General features: G+C 45.4%; 1 protein-coding gene across 3 annotated transcripts; it reads right to left on the bottom strand.

Moving 5' to 3' along the window:
- Positions 1–473: 473 nt before the first annotated feature.
- Positions 474–4,674, bottom strand: LOC136547231 (cold-regulated protein 28-like). Of its 3 annotated transcripts, none has more exons than XM_066539196.1 (6): positions 4,385–4,673; positions 4,124–4,237; positions 1,809–2,006; positions 1,490–1,727; positions 962–1,068; positions 474–865 (listed from the first exon to the last, which is right to left on the bottom strand). In XM_066539196.1, exons 2-6 carry the CDS (start codon positions 4,169–4,171, stop codon positions 704–706), a joined length of 753 nt encoding a protein of 250 aa, XP_066395293.1. In that variant the 5' UTR covers positions 4,172–4,237; positions 4,385–4,673; the 3' UTR covers positions 474–703. The 3 variants fall into 3 exon arrangements, with proteins under 3 accessions (XP_066395293.1, XP_066395295.1, XP_066395294.1); XM_066539198.1 differs by having other exon boundaries at positions 1,490–1,724; positions 4,385–4,671; XM_066539197.1 differs by having other exon boundaries at positions 4,124–4,674.
- Positions 4,675–14,803: the final 10,129 nt, after the last annotated feature.

Raw genomic sequence — 14,803 nt, 5'->3', positions numbered from 1 at the left:
GCACATTATCAGAATTCATGAAGAGAATATTTGCAATTGTATGTAGAGACTCCTGATCCCTGGACCCCTCTGTTTGCGAGAAATCTGGTCCCAGGAAGTATATGGAGACTCATGGTCCCTGGAACCCCCCTCTCTGTTTGCAAGAAATATGGTCCCTGGAACCCCTTTCTGTTTGCAAGAAATCTAGGTCCTCTAGCAGGCAGGAGTCAACCATCAAAAGTTAAGGACAGTTTGGTTCCTCTGCTCAGCCACTGGCGGAGCTAGAAATACGTATTTTTCTTTGTTGTAGAGGGGCCAGCAGTCCACATATTATCAAAATTTGGTTGAGGTTGCCCAAGCGAGTGGGGCAAACTTGGAGAGCGAAACAACCAAACGTGTTCGAAATTCAGATATGATAGTAAAACCAAAATGTAGATATGATGTTAACAAAAATATGAAAGCACTCCATTTACAAGGTTACAGCACCAAACACAGAATAAAGGAAATTTTATTTTCATATCAGTGTCACTCAAAAACACAATAAAACCATCAACTGCCTCGCATCAATCTAGGCTAAATTGAACGAACTATTTTGACTTCCAAACCAGAATAAAGGGTAAGCTAGTTTATCTTACAAACTTGCACTGCTTGACTTTCTCTCTGATTCAGTTACTACCAGGTGAGTGTGTTAGTCAACTCCAGAGATCACTCTATGGACATTGCATTATCCTTTTGGTCCATGATCCTTGCAGTTGCCGGAGGGAGACCCAGCTTCAACATCAAGTAATCCAGCATGCACTTTCGATGATGCACTGCAGTCGCTATTTTTGTCACTCACATCAAGGCAGCCCACCTGATGGGCTTCTGCCTTCACAACCAGAACCACCTATTGACAATGTGATGTAAAGTAAGAATGTTTTCATAAAACATAGAACATCGGCAGAACACAACTAAAAGGTACACTACACTTATGGTCAATTACCTGATGATCCCTCGTACCATCAGCAGATTTCAGTCGCTTTCGGTTACATCCTCGCCTTGATTCTCCAGTCCCTTGGGTCTCCTCATCAAAATTCTGATCCGACCCCTCTGAGTAAATGCACGAGTAGTTCTCTTGTAAAAATCTGGCCATGTCACTCAAGTAAATGAACTTAATACCTTTAAATATTTTGTATTCATAGTCTGGATATGAAGAAACACATGGCATAATTCCCAAGGTGCACTTCTACTGGTCAGATCTCAGGAAAACAAGACACTGAGCAAGATGATGCGTTTTTTCCAACACAAACAATGTTAACAGCTTACACTTGAAACAAAATCAGGCAGACAGCCAGGGTAAATTTGTTTTCTTAATAAAAAGCAGATTTGGGGAAATCAATTGTTGCTTTGTTTTGCAATAATCTCATAGAAGACAATCAAAATTTGGAAATAGTTTTCTTCCTTTTTGGAGTAACTACAGATCAGTATGCAACAGCATTTGCAAAAGGACATCTAACAGATACCCCCCTACCTGCGCTTCTGGAAGGTGAATGTCTGTGTTTGCCAACATAGCACGTGGAAGCTTGTCCTGGGCTTGTTGCCCTTGCATGGGAAGTGGCTTCTTCCACGGGCTCAGTGGTTGATGCATTATCTTCCATGGAACGAATTTTTTCATCTTGCTGATTTCCACAACAGGAAGGTGACTCAACATGCTCGGCCTTTATGCAGGACTTGACTTTGTCACCCTCAACTATGGCACAACATCCCTGCTGCATCATACAAAATATATGTTACAGCAGCTTCCTTCCATTTTCTGTCAAATAACGAGGGAATATAGCCTTTGCCTATACCTGATCAGGTGTAGTGTATTTAACAATTTGCTTAGATGATTTCCTACGCCTACAGTATCTTGGAGAGCGATTGAACAGTCCCTTAAAACTGCAACCACTTTCATGTAATTGGCGCACAAATGTTTCTTCCAATAATTGAAGATAAAGCATGTGCTTTTCATCTGTCCATCCAGTAGATGAGCATACCACGAGAACATCCTGGGACATGAATGGAAGAACTTCATGATAGGTCCTCCAAAAGAAATGACGAGTACAAAATTCAAACGCTGATCTGAGTATTTGTGGTCGACTCTTGGTCTCTAAGTGACATGATAGAAATATGGGAATACTGCTCAAGCATTGCAAGGGTACATTCAGAAGGAAAATGGCATTAAAAAGAACACTGAAATAACCAGCTACCACCACCACCACAACAACAACAACAACAACAACAATAATAATAATAATAAAAGATTTAACCAAAATGACCTAACTAATCAACTACTCCATGAAATTCGTAAGTACAACTCAAATGAATTACCCTTTTGTCCATGTCTACTTGGCCCCTCAAATGAAAGTTCATCAGAGTTAGCACTAAAAAATATTCTGCACATCACATCAGTCATGTTACAGCAACTTAACTGAATGATTCAGGTTGCAGAATACAACTGTTCAAAGAAATTGTCTTTTGATAGTATGGAATGATCAAGTATCACACAAGACTCATGGCGCAGCCTTGATACTATGGCAACTTAGCACCCATTTCTCTCATTCAATATACTTCATGAAAACCTCACACATCTCTAACCAGAAGGAAACAAAATCCAAGTGATGTCAAAACCAACAGTCATTTGCAATAGCTAGTTTTGCAAACCAAGTAAATGGTATCCTTAGGTTGCACAACAGCTATCAAAGCAAACCATTCTGAGCATCATCCTTCCAGATGCTCATGGCCATGATATGACCATTTGAATCATATGAAGATATCGTGTGTCCCCTTGAATCCCACGCGAAAAAAAGCACACTGAAATAGCCAATTACCATTGTGGCAACAATACTAAGTGGTTGTTTGGATCTCATAATTATAAATCAGTTTTCAGAAAATATGTTTTACCATCAATTTTAGATAAACCTGTTTCAAGTACGTATTTGTTATTGTTGATTTATATATATTACTGTGTTTGGGTCGCAATTACTTTCACGGGTTTTTCTTTGGAATCAAATAACAAAGACACATATTTGATCGCCGTGCAAACTGATCATTCCCGTCAAAGCTAGTTGGTACAGGAACCAATGGAGATGCGAGATTTATGGCCGGAGAAACGTGCTTAGTTTATGACGGTTTTTATAAAAACGTCTAGGAATAGATTTTGGTAAAACTTGGTATTCTGAGTTTACTGGAAACCGTTTTTACTTATCTCAAAGTTAGTTAGAGAAAACAAACAGGGTTTTCTGGGTAATGAACTAAAAACGGGTTTTAAGGCTCTGGTTCTCACAAAACTTAAGATCCAAACAACCCCTAAAAGATTGAACCCAGAAGAGCTGAATAATCAACCTGTCCCCAAAAGTCCAAAGTACAACTTAACTGAATTACCCTTTTTGTCCATGTCTACTTGTCCTCTCAAATGAAAGGTCAGCAAAGTTATCACCAAAAATTTTTTTTTGCACATCACATCAGTCAAGTTAAAGCAACTTAACAGAACGATCAAAATTGCAGATTACAATTGTTCAAGGAAATCGTCTTTTAATAGCATGGAATGCTCAAGTATCACTTGTGGCGCAACCTTGATACTTTGACAACTTAGCACCCACTTCTCTCATTTAATACACTTCATGAAAGCCTCACACAATCTCTGAGCAATGTAGAAAAAGAACACAATCCAAAGTAATGTCAAAACCGGCAGCCACACACGGGAACTGGTTTTTCCACCAAGTCAATAGCAACAGCTATCCAAGCAAACTATTGTGAGCTGCATATATCATTCAAGATGCTCAAGCCATGACCACTTGAATCATATAAAAATCTCACGTATCCCCGTAAATCCTGCGTAACAAAAAAAAAACATATGTTGTACAACGGCCTCCTGAAGAAACCGTGATTCTACTCCTCCATTTTGTGCTCGGCGATACTAACAAAGAGGTCCAAAAATCTAAACTAGCAGCTCCAACGCCCCTTTGTTTTTAACCCAAAATCGAACAGCTGTTCGAAATTTTAGTACACCCAGGTATCTCAGCAGATCACCCAAACAAACATCTTAAAAAACTTGGCGCCACAACTGCACACCAACCAAACGAATCCGCGGTCAAACCAAACGCGCTGGGGGAAAAAGGATTACCGGCGGGCGCACGAGGTCTCGCAGATCGGGCGCCCCCTCGTCCATCATCTCCGGCCTTCCGCTCCGGTCGGTCGGTCGTCCACACCCCCGCCCACCGAGACACAAAACCGCCACCTGCAAATGCACCACCGCCACATCAAACCTCACATCAGCGCCTCCACGGCCACAAGCGCGGCAAACATCACAACCGCAACACGAAGAGACTGGGCTGTGGTCTGTGGACGACAAGGGACGAGGCGGAGGAGGATTCGACAGCCCTACCGTCCGCGACGCGGCCCCCTCTCGCGTGGCGCGGCTCCTTGGTTCGGACTTCGGAGCGACGGAAACGGAGCGGAGCGGGTGAAAGCGGTGGACCGACCGGTCGAGTCGAACCCGAGCGTGGGGGAGGCTGGGGAGGGGACAGGCCGCGCTTTTTATCCGGCTTCCCTCCGCAACGGCATGGCTTTTCCACGTCGGCTGGCCTGGCCGGGGCCGGCTGAGCGCGCTGCCGGTGGACGCTTTGGTGAGAAATATCTTCGGAGGGAGATGGCTTGCGGCGGCCCGGGATCCTCTCTGCACGCCTTCCCCGTGCCTTCCGTCCTTGCTTCCTTGCCTACGCGGCTACGCCCAACTCCCTCCCCAATCCCCATGGGCGGCATGGAAATGGAATCACGATATTCTTTTGCCCTGATGCAGTGATGGATGATCCGGCGGCGGTGGCGTCGGGCCGGACTGGGTTGTTGCGAGATATTTTTGTGGTCACGATGTCACGTCTCATGGCAGGCTAGACACGGTACGATGCATAACATTATTTGGTGATATTTGTCACCAATAAGGTTTGACGCGTTGCTGTCGTGTGTCCCTAATTTATTTATTTTTTGTAATTTGATCTTTTTTTTAAAGAAAATTCACATTTAGACCCTTGTGCGACATAAACTCAACTTTAGACGCTGGGGTCGGTGCCGTGATTCACGGCGCCGAGGTTACACGTCTCGGCGCCATGACTCACGGCGCCGAGGTGCCAGGCCCTATTTTTGCGTGGACGACGATCTGGCGCTTACGTGGCACACACCTCGGCGTCATATATCACAGCGTCGAGCCTGGATTCAAACCCACTCCCGGCTTTCCCTATTCGAGACTTGTTTCATTTGTTCCTCCTCCCTCTCAGGTTCTTCCTCTTCCCAACCCGTCTAATATCTTAAATCGACTATTTACATCTTTAAAACTTTGATTTGATCCATATATCTTCAAGAGCAAGGTATTCTCTCTCCCCTACTCATTTTTTAAGCATTGATTTGTTCTATGTTTGGTGTATTTTGTAGCCGTAGGTACGTCATTACTAGGGTTTTGAAGCGATTATTAATATTTGTAATATGTAACCTTAGGATGAGGCATGGAAAAGCTACTAAATCAAGGTAACCTCAGCGCATCTTGTTATATTATGGTTTCATTGATGTGTAGCAAATGAGAAGTCCTCGGTTTATGGTTTAATGTTCATTGCCTATGGTTTTTAGAACGAAATTGTTTCAATTGTAGTTATGGCCGGATGACCGAAAATGCCTTCGATCCATTGTCTCTGCCAAGTGGTGTTCCTGTGTCCATGTATTTTTACGGTGATCCTTGCAAGGTGGCCAAGTCCGATGAAGAGGACACGTATAAGCAGAGGTACTGGATGTGTTCCAATTTTACGTTTCAGCCTACACTTCGTCAGCGCCACATTAACAAGATGGTGAGAAATTATTGCTGTGTAGTAATTATTTTGTTTCATATGAAATCATGCATGAATTTTTTGTTGTGTAACATTTGCATGTATTGCAGATTCTTCCACCGCTCTATGATTTTGAGCAGTGGATCAACACTGAGATCAAACCGGAAGACAAGGAGTGGATGCAGAAATTGTTGTGTTGGGAGACAGAGGACAAGGAGATGATCGACAAGAGACGCAAAGAGGAGGTTGTAGAAAAGGAGCACAAGGAAGAGGAGGAAAGGAGGTGTGTTGCTGCGTATAGGGAGGAGAGGGAGAAGAAGCTTGAGCGTGCGCGCCAAGCGAAAGCAGCGATGGAGAAGAATCCCGATGTCCTAAGAAAGAGAAAGTGGCCTCGTTGCACTCAGTAGTTAGCATGACTTGCTAGTTGTATGGTTTATTCATAAACAATATTGTCTATTTTTGAACTTTGTATTGTGTTGTCATGTAATACACTTTAAGTATGGATGCTATTTAGTTTGTCAACATGTACTTCTATCGTTATTGTGTTGTTTAATGTGCCTAAGTATTGGACTTTTCATTGTGTTGTTGGTTTCATTATTTGTGATCGTAATATTCAGTTTAATAATGTGGAGGTAGCGAAATGAGTTAACGTACTATAAATAAAACCTAACGAAGTACTGCATTACATAATTCAACACGCACAACACATGAAATGGCATGTGAGAACATGTAGGTCTTGGACTAAACCTAACATGCCTTAGGTAATTGAAGCGAACAACAAGCACATGAAATGACATGTGAGAACATGTACCAAACAAGGGTACATAGGTCCTTCGACTAACCCTAATATGCTTTAGGTAATTAAACCAAACAACAAACACATAGATGTGGCATGCAAATAAGATAGATTTGTTCTAGTTAGTAGTGCGGTCACATAGCAAATTGTGTTGCACCTTTTCTATAGTATCCTCCCATTGTTGTTGGTGGTGGTGGCGGGGGTGGTGGCGGAGGCCCCTTGTTCTTGTGATTAGGGCAGGTGTAATATGGATCATTGCAGAGTGCCTTCTGTGAACCGGCATCGTTGTTGTCGTCGTCTTCATTGTCCTTGTAACCGCTGCTAACTTCCCTTTCTAGATCGAAGATACAGTCCTGCAGGTAGTAGATGTACTCTTGGTGCAGATAAATTGGATGAGGATTGACCCATCTAGTGAATCCACAGTTTTCTTTGGCCTCAGAAGACTATAATAAATACATCCTGTTAGTTGTAGTATAGAAGAGGTACATATTGAAAAAAAACAAATAGTAATAGCAATTATCCATGCCCGTAGGCATTTGAAGAAACAACGACCTCCATTTATCTCTCGGTGAACATGTGCACTAAGTAGTCCTCACCATGCATGCATTTTGGCCACTCTTCTTCTCCGGTCATCGTATCCTCTCAGTGATGTCTCTTTCGTGAAATCATTTTTGCTCTCAACTGGAAACCTCTTATACAGTGCTTCCTCAAATAAATCAGGACCCATAGAACTCTCCCACACAATGGGAGTTCTCTTCCTCCCCCTTTCCCCTCCCTCTGGATGACCCTCCAGACATTTCTACTGCAACGAAAGGAAATACTCGTTGCAAAGTAAGTAGCAATGCATCCAACATTGCGTATATATAGGCAGAGGAAGGTTTAGTTGCCATTTTAATGTGGTGTAAATGGTCCTGAGAAGCCTACTTAGTATCACTGAAGAGCCTATTTCAATGGACACTAAAGAGCCTAGATTCATTTACTGAAAAGTCTATTCGACGGTGACATGATAAATCAGTGAAAAACCTAGATGGTATAGGTGTACTACGTATATGAAGTGATAAATCGCTGTTGTCATCGTCCTTCTCATCCTTCTAACTGAAAAGGCTATTTTCATTGTCTAAAAAGCCTAGATTCGTTTACTAATACTGAAAAGCCTAGATTCATCTACAAAGCCTGTGTACGATACGATTAGACTACACACGTTCAATGCTTTAAATAATTTTATTTATATGGGTGTTAAGAGAACTATTTAGTTTTTAAAAAGGGAATGTACCAAAAATATATTAACATTTAATTCGTGTACTATATTTGTGTCTTTTTTAGCTGTGTAGTATAATGAATGATTCGCATGAAAAATTCGCAAGAGTCTCCCTTGTTTCAGGAGCATCCACAATCAGAAACACAGACATTATAATATGATCCAAACATTTAGTCATCCAAATAACACAACACAACTACATAGAACATCACAACCAACATAACAGCCATGTTCGCTTGGAGGAATCTGGAGGAATTTGTGAGAGAGAACCATCCGTGAACAGTAGAAACCATCCATGAACAGTGTTTTTTAGCACCATCCGAACGAGGCCAACATGTCTAGCATAATCCAAATACTCTACAATGTCCATACAGTCCCAATAGTTATAGCAAAGTAACTGCATATTGTACAAAGCTCTAGACATGTAAAATAAAGCAAAGTCCATGCAGTCCAAATAAGTTGTGATTCTAGGGCCATGCAAAATAAGCTTAGTCCTAACCTACAAGTCCTTGTCACTGCCTCCTAGTCTTATCCTTACCTTTGGGGCCAAGAGCGTCGGTGCCCGGAGTATACGAACAAGGCGGACAGCGTCGTCTAGTTCCTGCAACCTGCGTAGGCTGAGTCGAAGGAGCGTCCTGGAGCTGAGACTCGTCAAGCTAATCATAACCACGCTCCTCGTCCTCCTCGTCCTCTTCGTCGTCGTCGTCCTCGTCTCCCTAGCCGCGGGCTACGAGGGCATCGGCGGGGTCTACCGTGGCCTGCGAGGGCACGGGCAGGGGGCGCGGACGGCGGCGGTGTGGTTGGCTGAGACGAGCGCGAGAGGGAGAGAGAGAAGTGGCGCTGGCTTGAGCCACGTATAGGGTTAATACCTCGGCGCCGTGATGTATGGCGTCGAGTTGTGTGCCACGTAAGCGCCAGATCGTTGTCCACGCAAAATAGGGCCAGGCACCTTAGCGCCGTGAGTCATGGCGCCGAGACATGTAACCTCGACACCGTAAATCATGACGTCGACCTCCAAGGTTCAAAGTTGAGTTTATGTGGCTCAGACGTTTAAACATGAATTTTCTTTAAAAAAAAAGGACCAAATTAAAAAAAAATTGGGTCGTGTGTCTAGGTTGATGTGTTAGATTGATCTCCCAGCCAATAAGCCCAACGGCCTATTGGGCCTTGGTCACGCGCCCTGATCGGGGGCGCCCAACCCTACATGGTTGGTGGGCCCCCGTCGCACTGCGCTATATAAAGTGGTGGGGGCTAGCGACTCGAGGTACGAGGTTCACCGTGAGCCGCAAACCCCACCGACAAACCCTAGACCGATCTGAGAGGGCGCGCAGCCAACGACGGGAAGCTCCACTGACTTCGTCGTCGTCACTGCCACACCGTCCGTCTGCGCTGCATCGACGTTTGTGCCACCTCTACTCCACCAGTCGCTGCCCGTGCGCAGACCTTCATTACCGAACCTGAGATGGCCAGCTCTAGTTCATCCGCAACTCCCTCTGAGGGCTCAGGTTCAACACAAACACCTCTCTCCTATCTCCCCCTCTATTCATCCCGTATTCAAAAGAAACAAACCCTAAGATCTACTACTGGACGATCTAGAGAGTATAACATTGGTATCAGAGCCACAGTTTAGGTATAGATCTGGCTTAACAAATAGAAATCCAGTGCGGATCTAGAATGTAGAAAGGGGCTTCGGTCGACAAAGGGTTCGGTTGAACCCTAACCTCGGATCGAGGTTAGATGAAGGTTCGGATGAAAGAAAATCTAACCCTAACTCTAGAGAGTTTGGGAAAAGAAAAGAAAAGATACATACAAACCCTAGATCGGGTTTTGGGTCAATAGTGTAGATCTAGACCTTGGAGAAAGGAAAGAAAGAGAACCGATTTCAAATCGGAAAAGAATCCAAAATCGTAACCCTAACCCTAGCATGAACAGAGAAAGGATGGAGGGGAAGGGATCCTACCCGGGTCCTCTCCCCGCCGTCGTCACCGCCATGGTGCGGGAAGGGGACCGCGCCGCCTCTACGCTGGCACGTGGGAAGAAGACGAGTCACTGCTCAGCGCACAGTCTCTACTCAGGGCACCAACGCGAGGCCGCTCGACGGTGGCGCGCTCACCCAAAGGGGAGCGCGCGCACCGGCGAGGGGGCCCGTGGCGGCGCCGGACTCTCATCTCTCCTACCGCCATGGACGGCTGATGCTGGTGCTCAGTTACTTGGATGCGGCGTGGAGAGAGAAAGGGAGGGAGTCAAATGAGGCTAGGGTTTTGGGAGGATGAACGCGTCGCGGTTTTGATGCGCGCGACATCGTCGGCCAGCCGTCCGATGAAGATCAACGGCTGGCAGTGGCCAGGCCAAATGCGGCCCAGGCGGGCGAGCGCAGTCGACTAGCTTTGCCGGCCCAGGCCTAGGTTGCGGCCTGCGTGTAGCCGGGCGTCGCGCGAAGGAAGTGGGCTAGGCCGTTTTGGCTGTTGGGCCAACAGAAAAGGATTGGCCAAAAAAAGGGCCACGCGAGCTGGGCCGCGCGTGTGTTGCTGGGCCGAAATGGCCTGTACACAGTATAGCTCGCAACTGTTTATTTGTTTTTTTCCAGAAACTGTTTACTTCATATTTGATGAATTTGAATTGATTTTGATGTCAAATTCTGTGCAAATTTTTGATACAACGACAATTTTGCATAGAGAACAGAACAGTACCTTTATGTTTCTAGAAAAATGATTTTTGAATGTTAATGTTTCCGCTGCGTATTTAAAGATGTAATTTTCATTATTAAATTCGAACCAACGAGAGAATTTAATTTTGAAAATGGATATGTTTTAAATTGATTATAATATTGTTGTTATTCTGATCAACGTTGATTAATGGCAATATTATAATGTTTTTGTCTTCCATTAATTCTATTTCTGCCCAACGGTGATGTAGAATTAGTGTAGAGAACAATTGTATGTTTTAATTTTGACCAACGTTGAACTAAGGCATGCAATTGTTGTTGTTATTATTTATGTTCTCACACTATTTGAATTGTGTTTTCAGGCGGATACAACTTGATGAGTTGTATCAAAGAGATCCCCACTCTAAAAGGGGATAACTACATTGAATGGAAGAAAAAGATCGACTTGGCCTTCATATTGGCTGAGGTGGACTGGGTAGTCACCACACCGTGTCCCAAAGAACCTGTGGCACCGGTGAGGGAGACAGATGAGACTGATGCTGCATGGCAGAACAGAGAGCGGGACTTTGCTCCCATAAAGATGTCTTTTGACCTTGAAAATAGAAAGCGGGTCACAGCCAATAAGAAATGTTTGGCTGTGATAAAGAATACAATTGAGCCTGCAATAGTGGGCTCAATTCTAGACTGTGACACGGTCACAGAGTACCTAGAAAGAATAAAGCGTCAGTTCACTGGCTCTTCAAAGACATATGTAACCCAGCTGATCATGCAGCTGGTCGCAGAAAGGTACTCTGGTGGCGGCAGTGGCATTAGAGAGCACATACTGAGAATGAGCAATTTGGCATCTAAGCTCAAACCAATGGATTTGACACTCAAGGATGAGTTTCTTATTCATTTGATTTTTGCTTCTTTGCCCAAAGAATTTGACACCTTTGTTGTTAATTACAACATACAGCCTGAAAATAGGATTTAGAAAAGCTCATAGCCATGTGTGTGTAGGAGGAGGAAAGAATAAAAGTTTCACAGGGTGGTACTGTCAACTACCTAAAAGATAAGAAAAAGAACTATAATAACAGCTCTTCCTCCAAGTCATCTGGAAAGGGTCCCATGCAACAGTCTCAGAACAAGCAATTCCCAGTGGATAAAGACTAGTGTCTCTACTATAAGAAGACGGGACATTATAAGAAGAATTGTCCCGATTTCTTAAAGATGATTATGAAAAATAAAGGTGAGAATATTATTACGTTCGTAAATGAATTCTTGTATGTCAAGTTTTCAAAATCTACTTGGTGGATTGATTCAGGTGTAACTATTCATGTTGCTAATTCATTACAGGGATTCCGTTCGATGAGAACTTTGCAAAGAAGCGAAAGTTTCATTAAAGTCGCAAATGGAGTACAAGCAGATGTTGAGGCCGTTGGTGATCTTCCGCTAGAGCTTGCTGATGGCTTCATACTTTTTTTAGAAATGTTCTTTATGTACCTTCTTTGCAAAGAAACTTGATTAGTGTATCAAAGTTGGACCATGATGGTTATGATTGCCATTTTGGAAATGGCAAATATCAGATATTGTTTAATAATAGATGTATTGGTCTTGCCTTCCGACAAGACGAGCATTATTTGTTATCACTTCGTGAAAATATGAATTCCGTATGTGATGTGAATGAGAATGTATCCTCATCGAACAATGCAAACAGAAAACAAAAGAGAGCTCACGATGCGTTGTCGAAATTATGGCACTGTCGTTTAGGCTATATTTCGAGGAGGAGAATAGAAAGACTAGTTAAGAATGATATTCTTCCTCCATTAGAGCTCTCAGATTTAGAACAATGTAGAGATTGCATAAAAGGAAAGTATATAAAGAAAATTAAGAAAGATGCCAAACGAAGCGTAGGAATTCTACAGATTATTCACACATATATCTATGGTCCTTTTCCTGTAAAGAGTGTGGATGGTTTTGATTCATTCATAACATTCACAGATGATTACTCCCGTTATGGCTATATTTATCTAATTAAAGAAAGAACAGAAGCGTTGGATAAATTCAAAATATTTAAAGCAGAAGTTGAAAATTAGCATGATTTAAAGATTAAGATAGTCAGGTCTGACCGTGGGGGGAAGTACTACGGTCGGCATACCCCATATGGACAAGTTCCTGGACCTTTTGCAAGGTTCTTACAGGAGAATGGTATAGTCACCCAGTATTCAACACCGGGTGTCGGGGACCTAATACCAGGGTACCCCAGAAGGTGGAACCGATAACCACCAAACGTGAAAAACTTCTAAACGCATAAGGGCGTCATGTCATCCCTTGTTCGAGTGACGGGAGTTCGATTCCGTCTCGCCCGACGCCTTTAGGACGGGCTCGGTCTCGCCCGAGGGCCGAGGGATAAACTCCGTCTCGCCCGACGCCTTGAGGGCGGGCTCGGTCTCGCCCGAGGGCCGAGGGATAAACTCCATCTCGCCCGACGCCTTGAGGGCGGGCTCGGTCTCGCCCGAGGGCTGAGGGATGAATTTCGTCTCGCTCGATCCCGGAGGGGCGGGGTCAGCCTCACCCGACGCCTTTGTGGGATAACCCTGCCTCGCCCCAAAGGCTCAAGGCTAATCTCTATCTTGCTCGACGCCTATAGGGCGGGCTCAGTCTCGCCTGAAGGCTAAGGGATGGATTCCGCCTCGCCCGATCCTGGAGGGATGGGGTTAGTCTCGCCCAAGAGATAGGGATTGGTTTCCATCTCACCCGACGGCCCAGAACGAGCCTCGCCCTGATCGATATCTATCCCTCATAATGATGGATACAGGACGAGACAAGACGTTCGGGTCAACCATGGCTCCAACGACCATACCCTGCACCCTGGCAGGAAAAGGACTGCCAGGGAACGATAGGACTGATGCTTTAGACCCTTCCGGGCGCCGTAGAGCCCAAAAGGTATTACAGGTGCGTGCACCTCACCTTGTAGAGTTGTAGGCGCCGCCTTCAGCTCTGGGACACGGAACCCAACGAAGATATACGACAACCGCTACGCTCTAAGAACGGATTTGCTATCTCCACGAACGACGGACATTCCATCACCACGCTGTGGACCCGAGGGAGCGGCGCCCTCTTCCCGACCCCTCAGGTCCTCCCAGTCAGAAGGCCTTGGCCGCGGCGCTACACCGGACCCCGACCCCGAATTCTCCCAACAAGGAATCATGGGAACCAGAAGGCGTACGGAGCAAGGCTGGGGGAGGCTCATAAGTCAAAACCACTATACTATAGCCCATACCCTACGCAGGGCAGCATTCTGTGACTAACCTGACATCCTACAGAGACATCGACAACATGGTAAGCACTTATCTTCCTTCGCACTCATCAAAATTGAGGACCTGGCCAGGTAGACGTGAGCCACAAGACTAAGTAGAGTACGCATCCTGGAGCCCTCACCCTTGTAAAGCCAGCCCCTTCATCTATAAAAGGGAATGCGCTTCCTCCATCAAGGGGGACGGAAAAAATAGGACCGAACAATAGAACGCACTCATACACACAGCTACGAAGCTCTTGACCACCTTTCAATCCTTCCATCAGAGACTTGGGACCAGTCCCTCTCTCGACAGTTTGTACCCCTTACTACAGACCGTTCACGGTGCTAATAACACAAGCAGCAGCAAACTGGACGTAGGGACGTTCCGCCCGAACTAGTATAAATCTTGTGTCCTTTAGCGCACCATCCGGGCCTAACACGCATTACTATAAATTTACTTGCCGATGCTTGTACGAAACACCGACAGTTGGCGCGCCAGGTAGGGGCTTTGCGCGTTCCAAATCAGGTCTCGGATGGCCACCCACGCAATCACCTGGGCCCCGGGCGCACACGTGCGTTTCGGCGACCTGGATTTCATCATCACATTAGGAGGAGAGCTGGCGCTGACTCACTCAGCCGCCCCATCTCCCCCTTCCATCAACCTCAGCCGTCTCAGGCTTGAGGGCCCATCGGGCAACTCCCGGGGAGTCCCGTCACCCAAGGAGGCCTCTCACAACGCCACCATGTGTCCGGAAGGGTCCGTATGGAGCGCCCCGACAGCATTTCCATTCGGTCTCCGCAACGTTGCGGCAACCGCTGGCCGCCTTCTGGCGCTACGTGTGGTTCAACCACCCACGGACATCGAGTTCGTGGGGGCGATTGAGCGGGATACGGAGACCCTCTACGAGCTCCTCAACGAGGAGCCTGTATCGCTCTCCAGCTCAGATTCTAGTAGGGGGAGCCACCACCCTTCCCGGGAATGCTACATGACACAGAC

This window comes from Miscanthus floridulus, chromosome 3, assembly GCF_019320115.1.
Source record: "Miscanthus floridulus cultivar M001 chromosome 3, ASM1932011v1, whole genome shotgun sequence".
NCBI lineage: Eukaryota > Viridiplantae > Streptophyta > Magnoliopsida > Poales > Poaceae > Miscanthus > Miscanthus floridulus.
The sequence above is the reverse complement of the archived record's forward strand: the minus strand, read 5'-3'. Positions and strand labels throughout refer to the sequence as shown.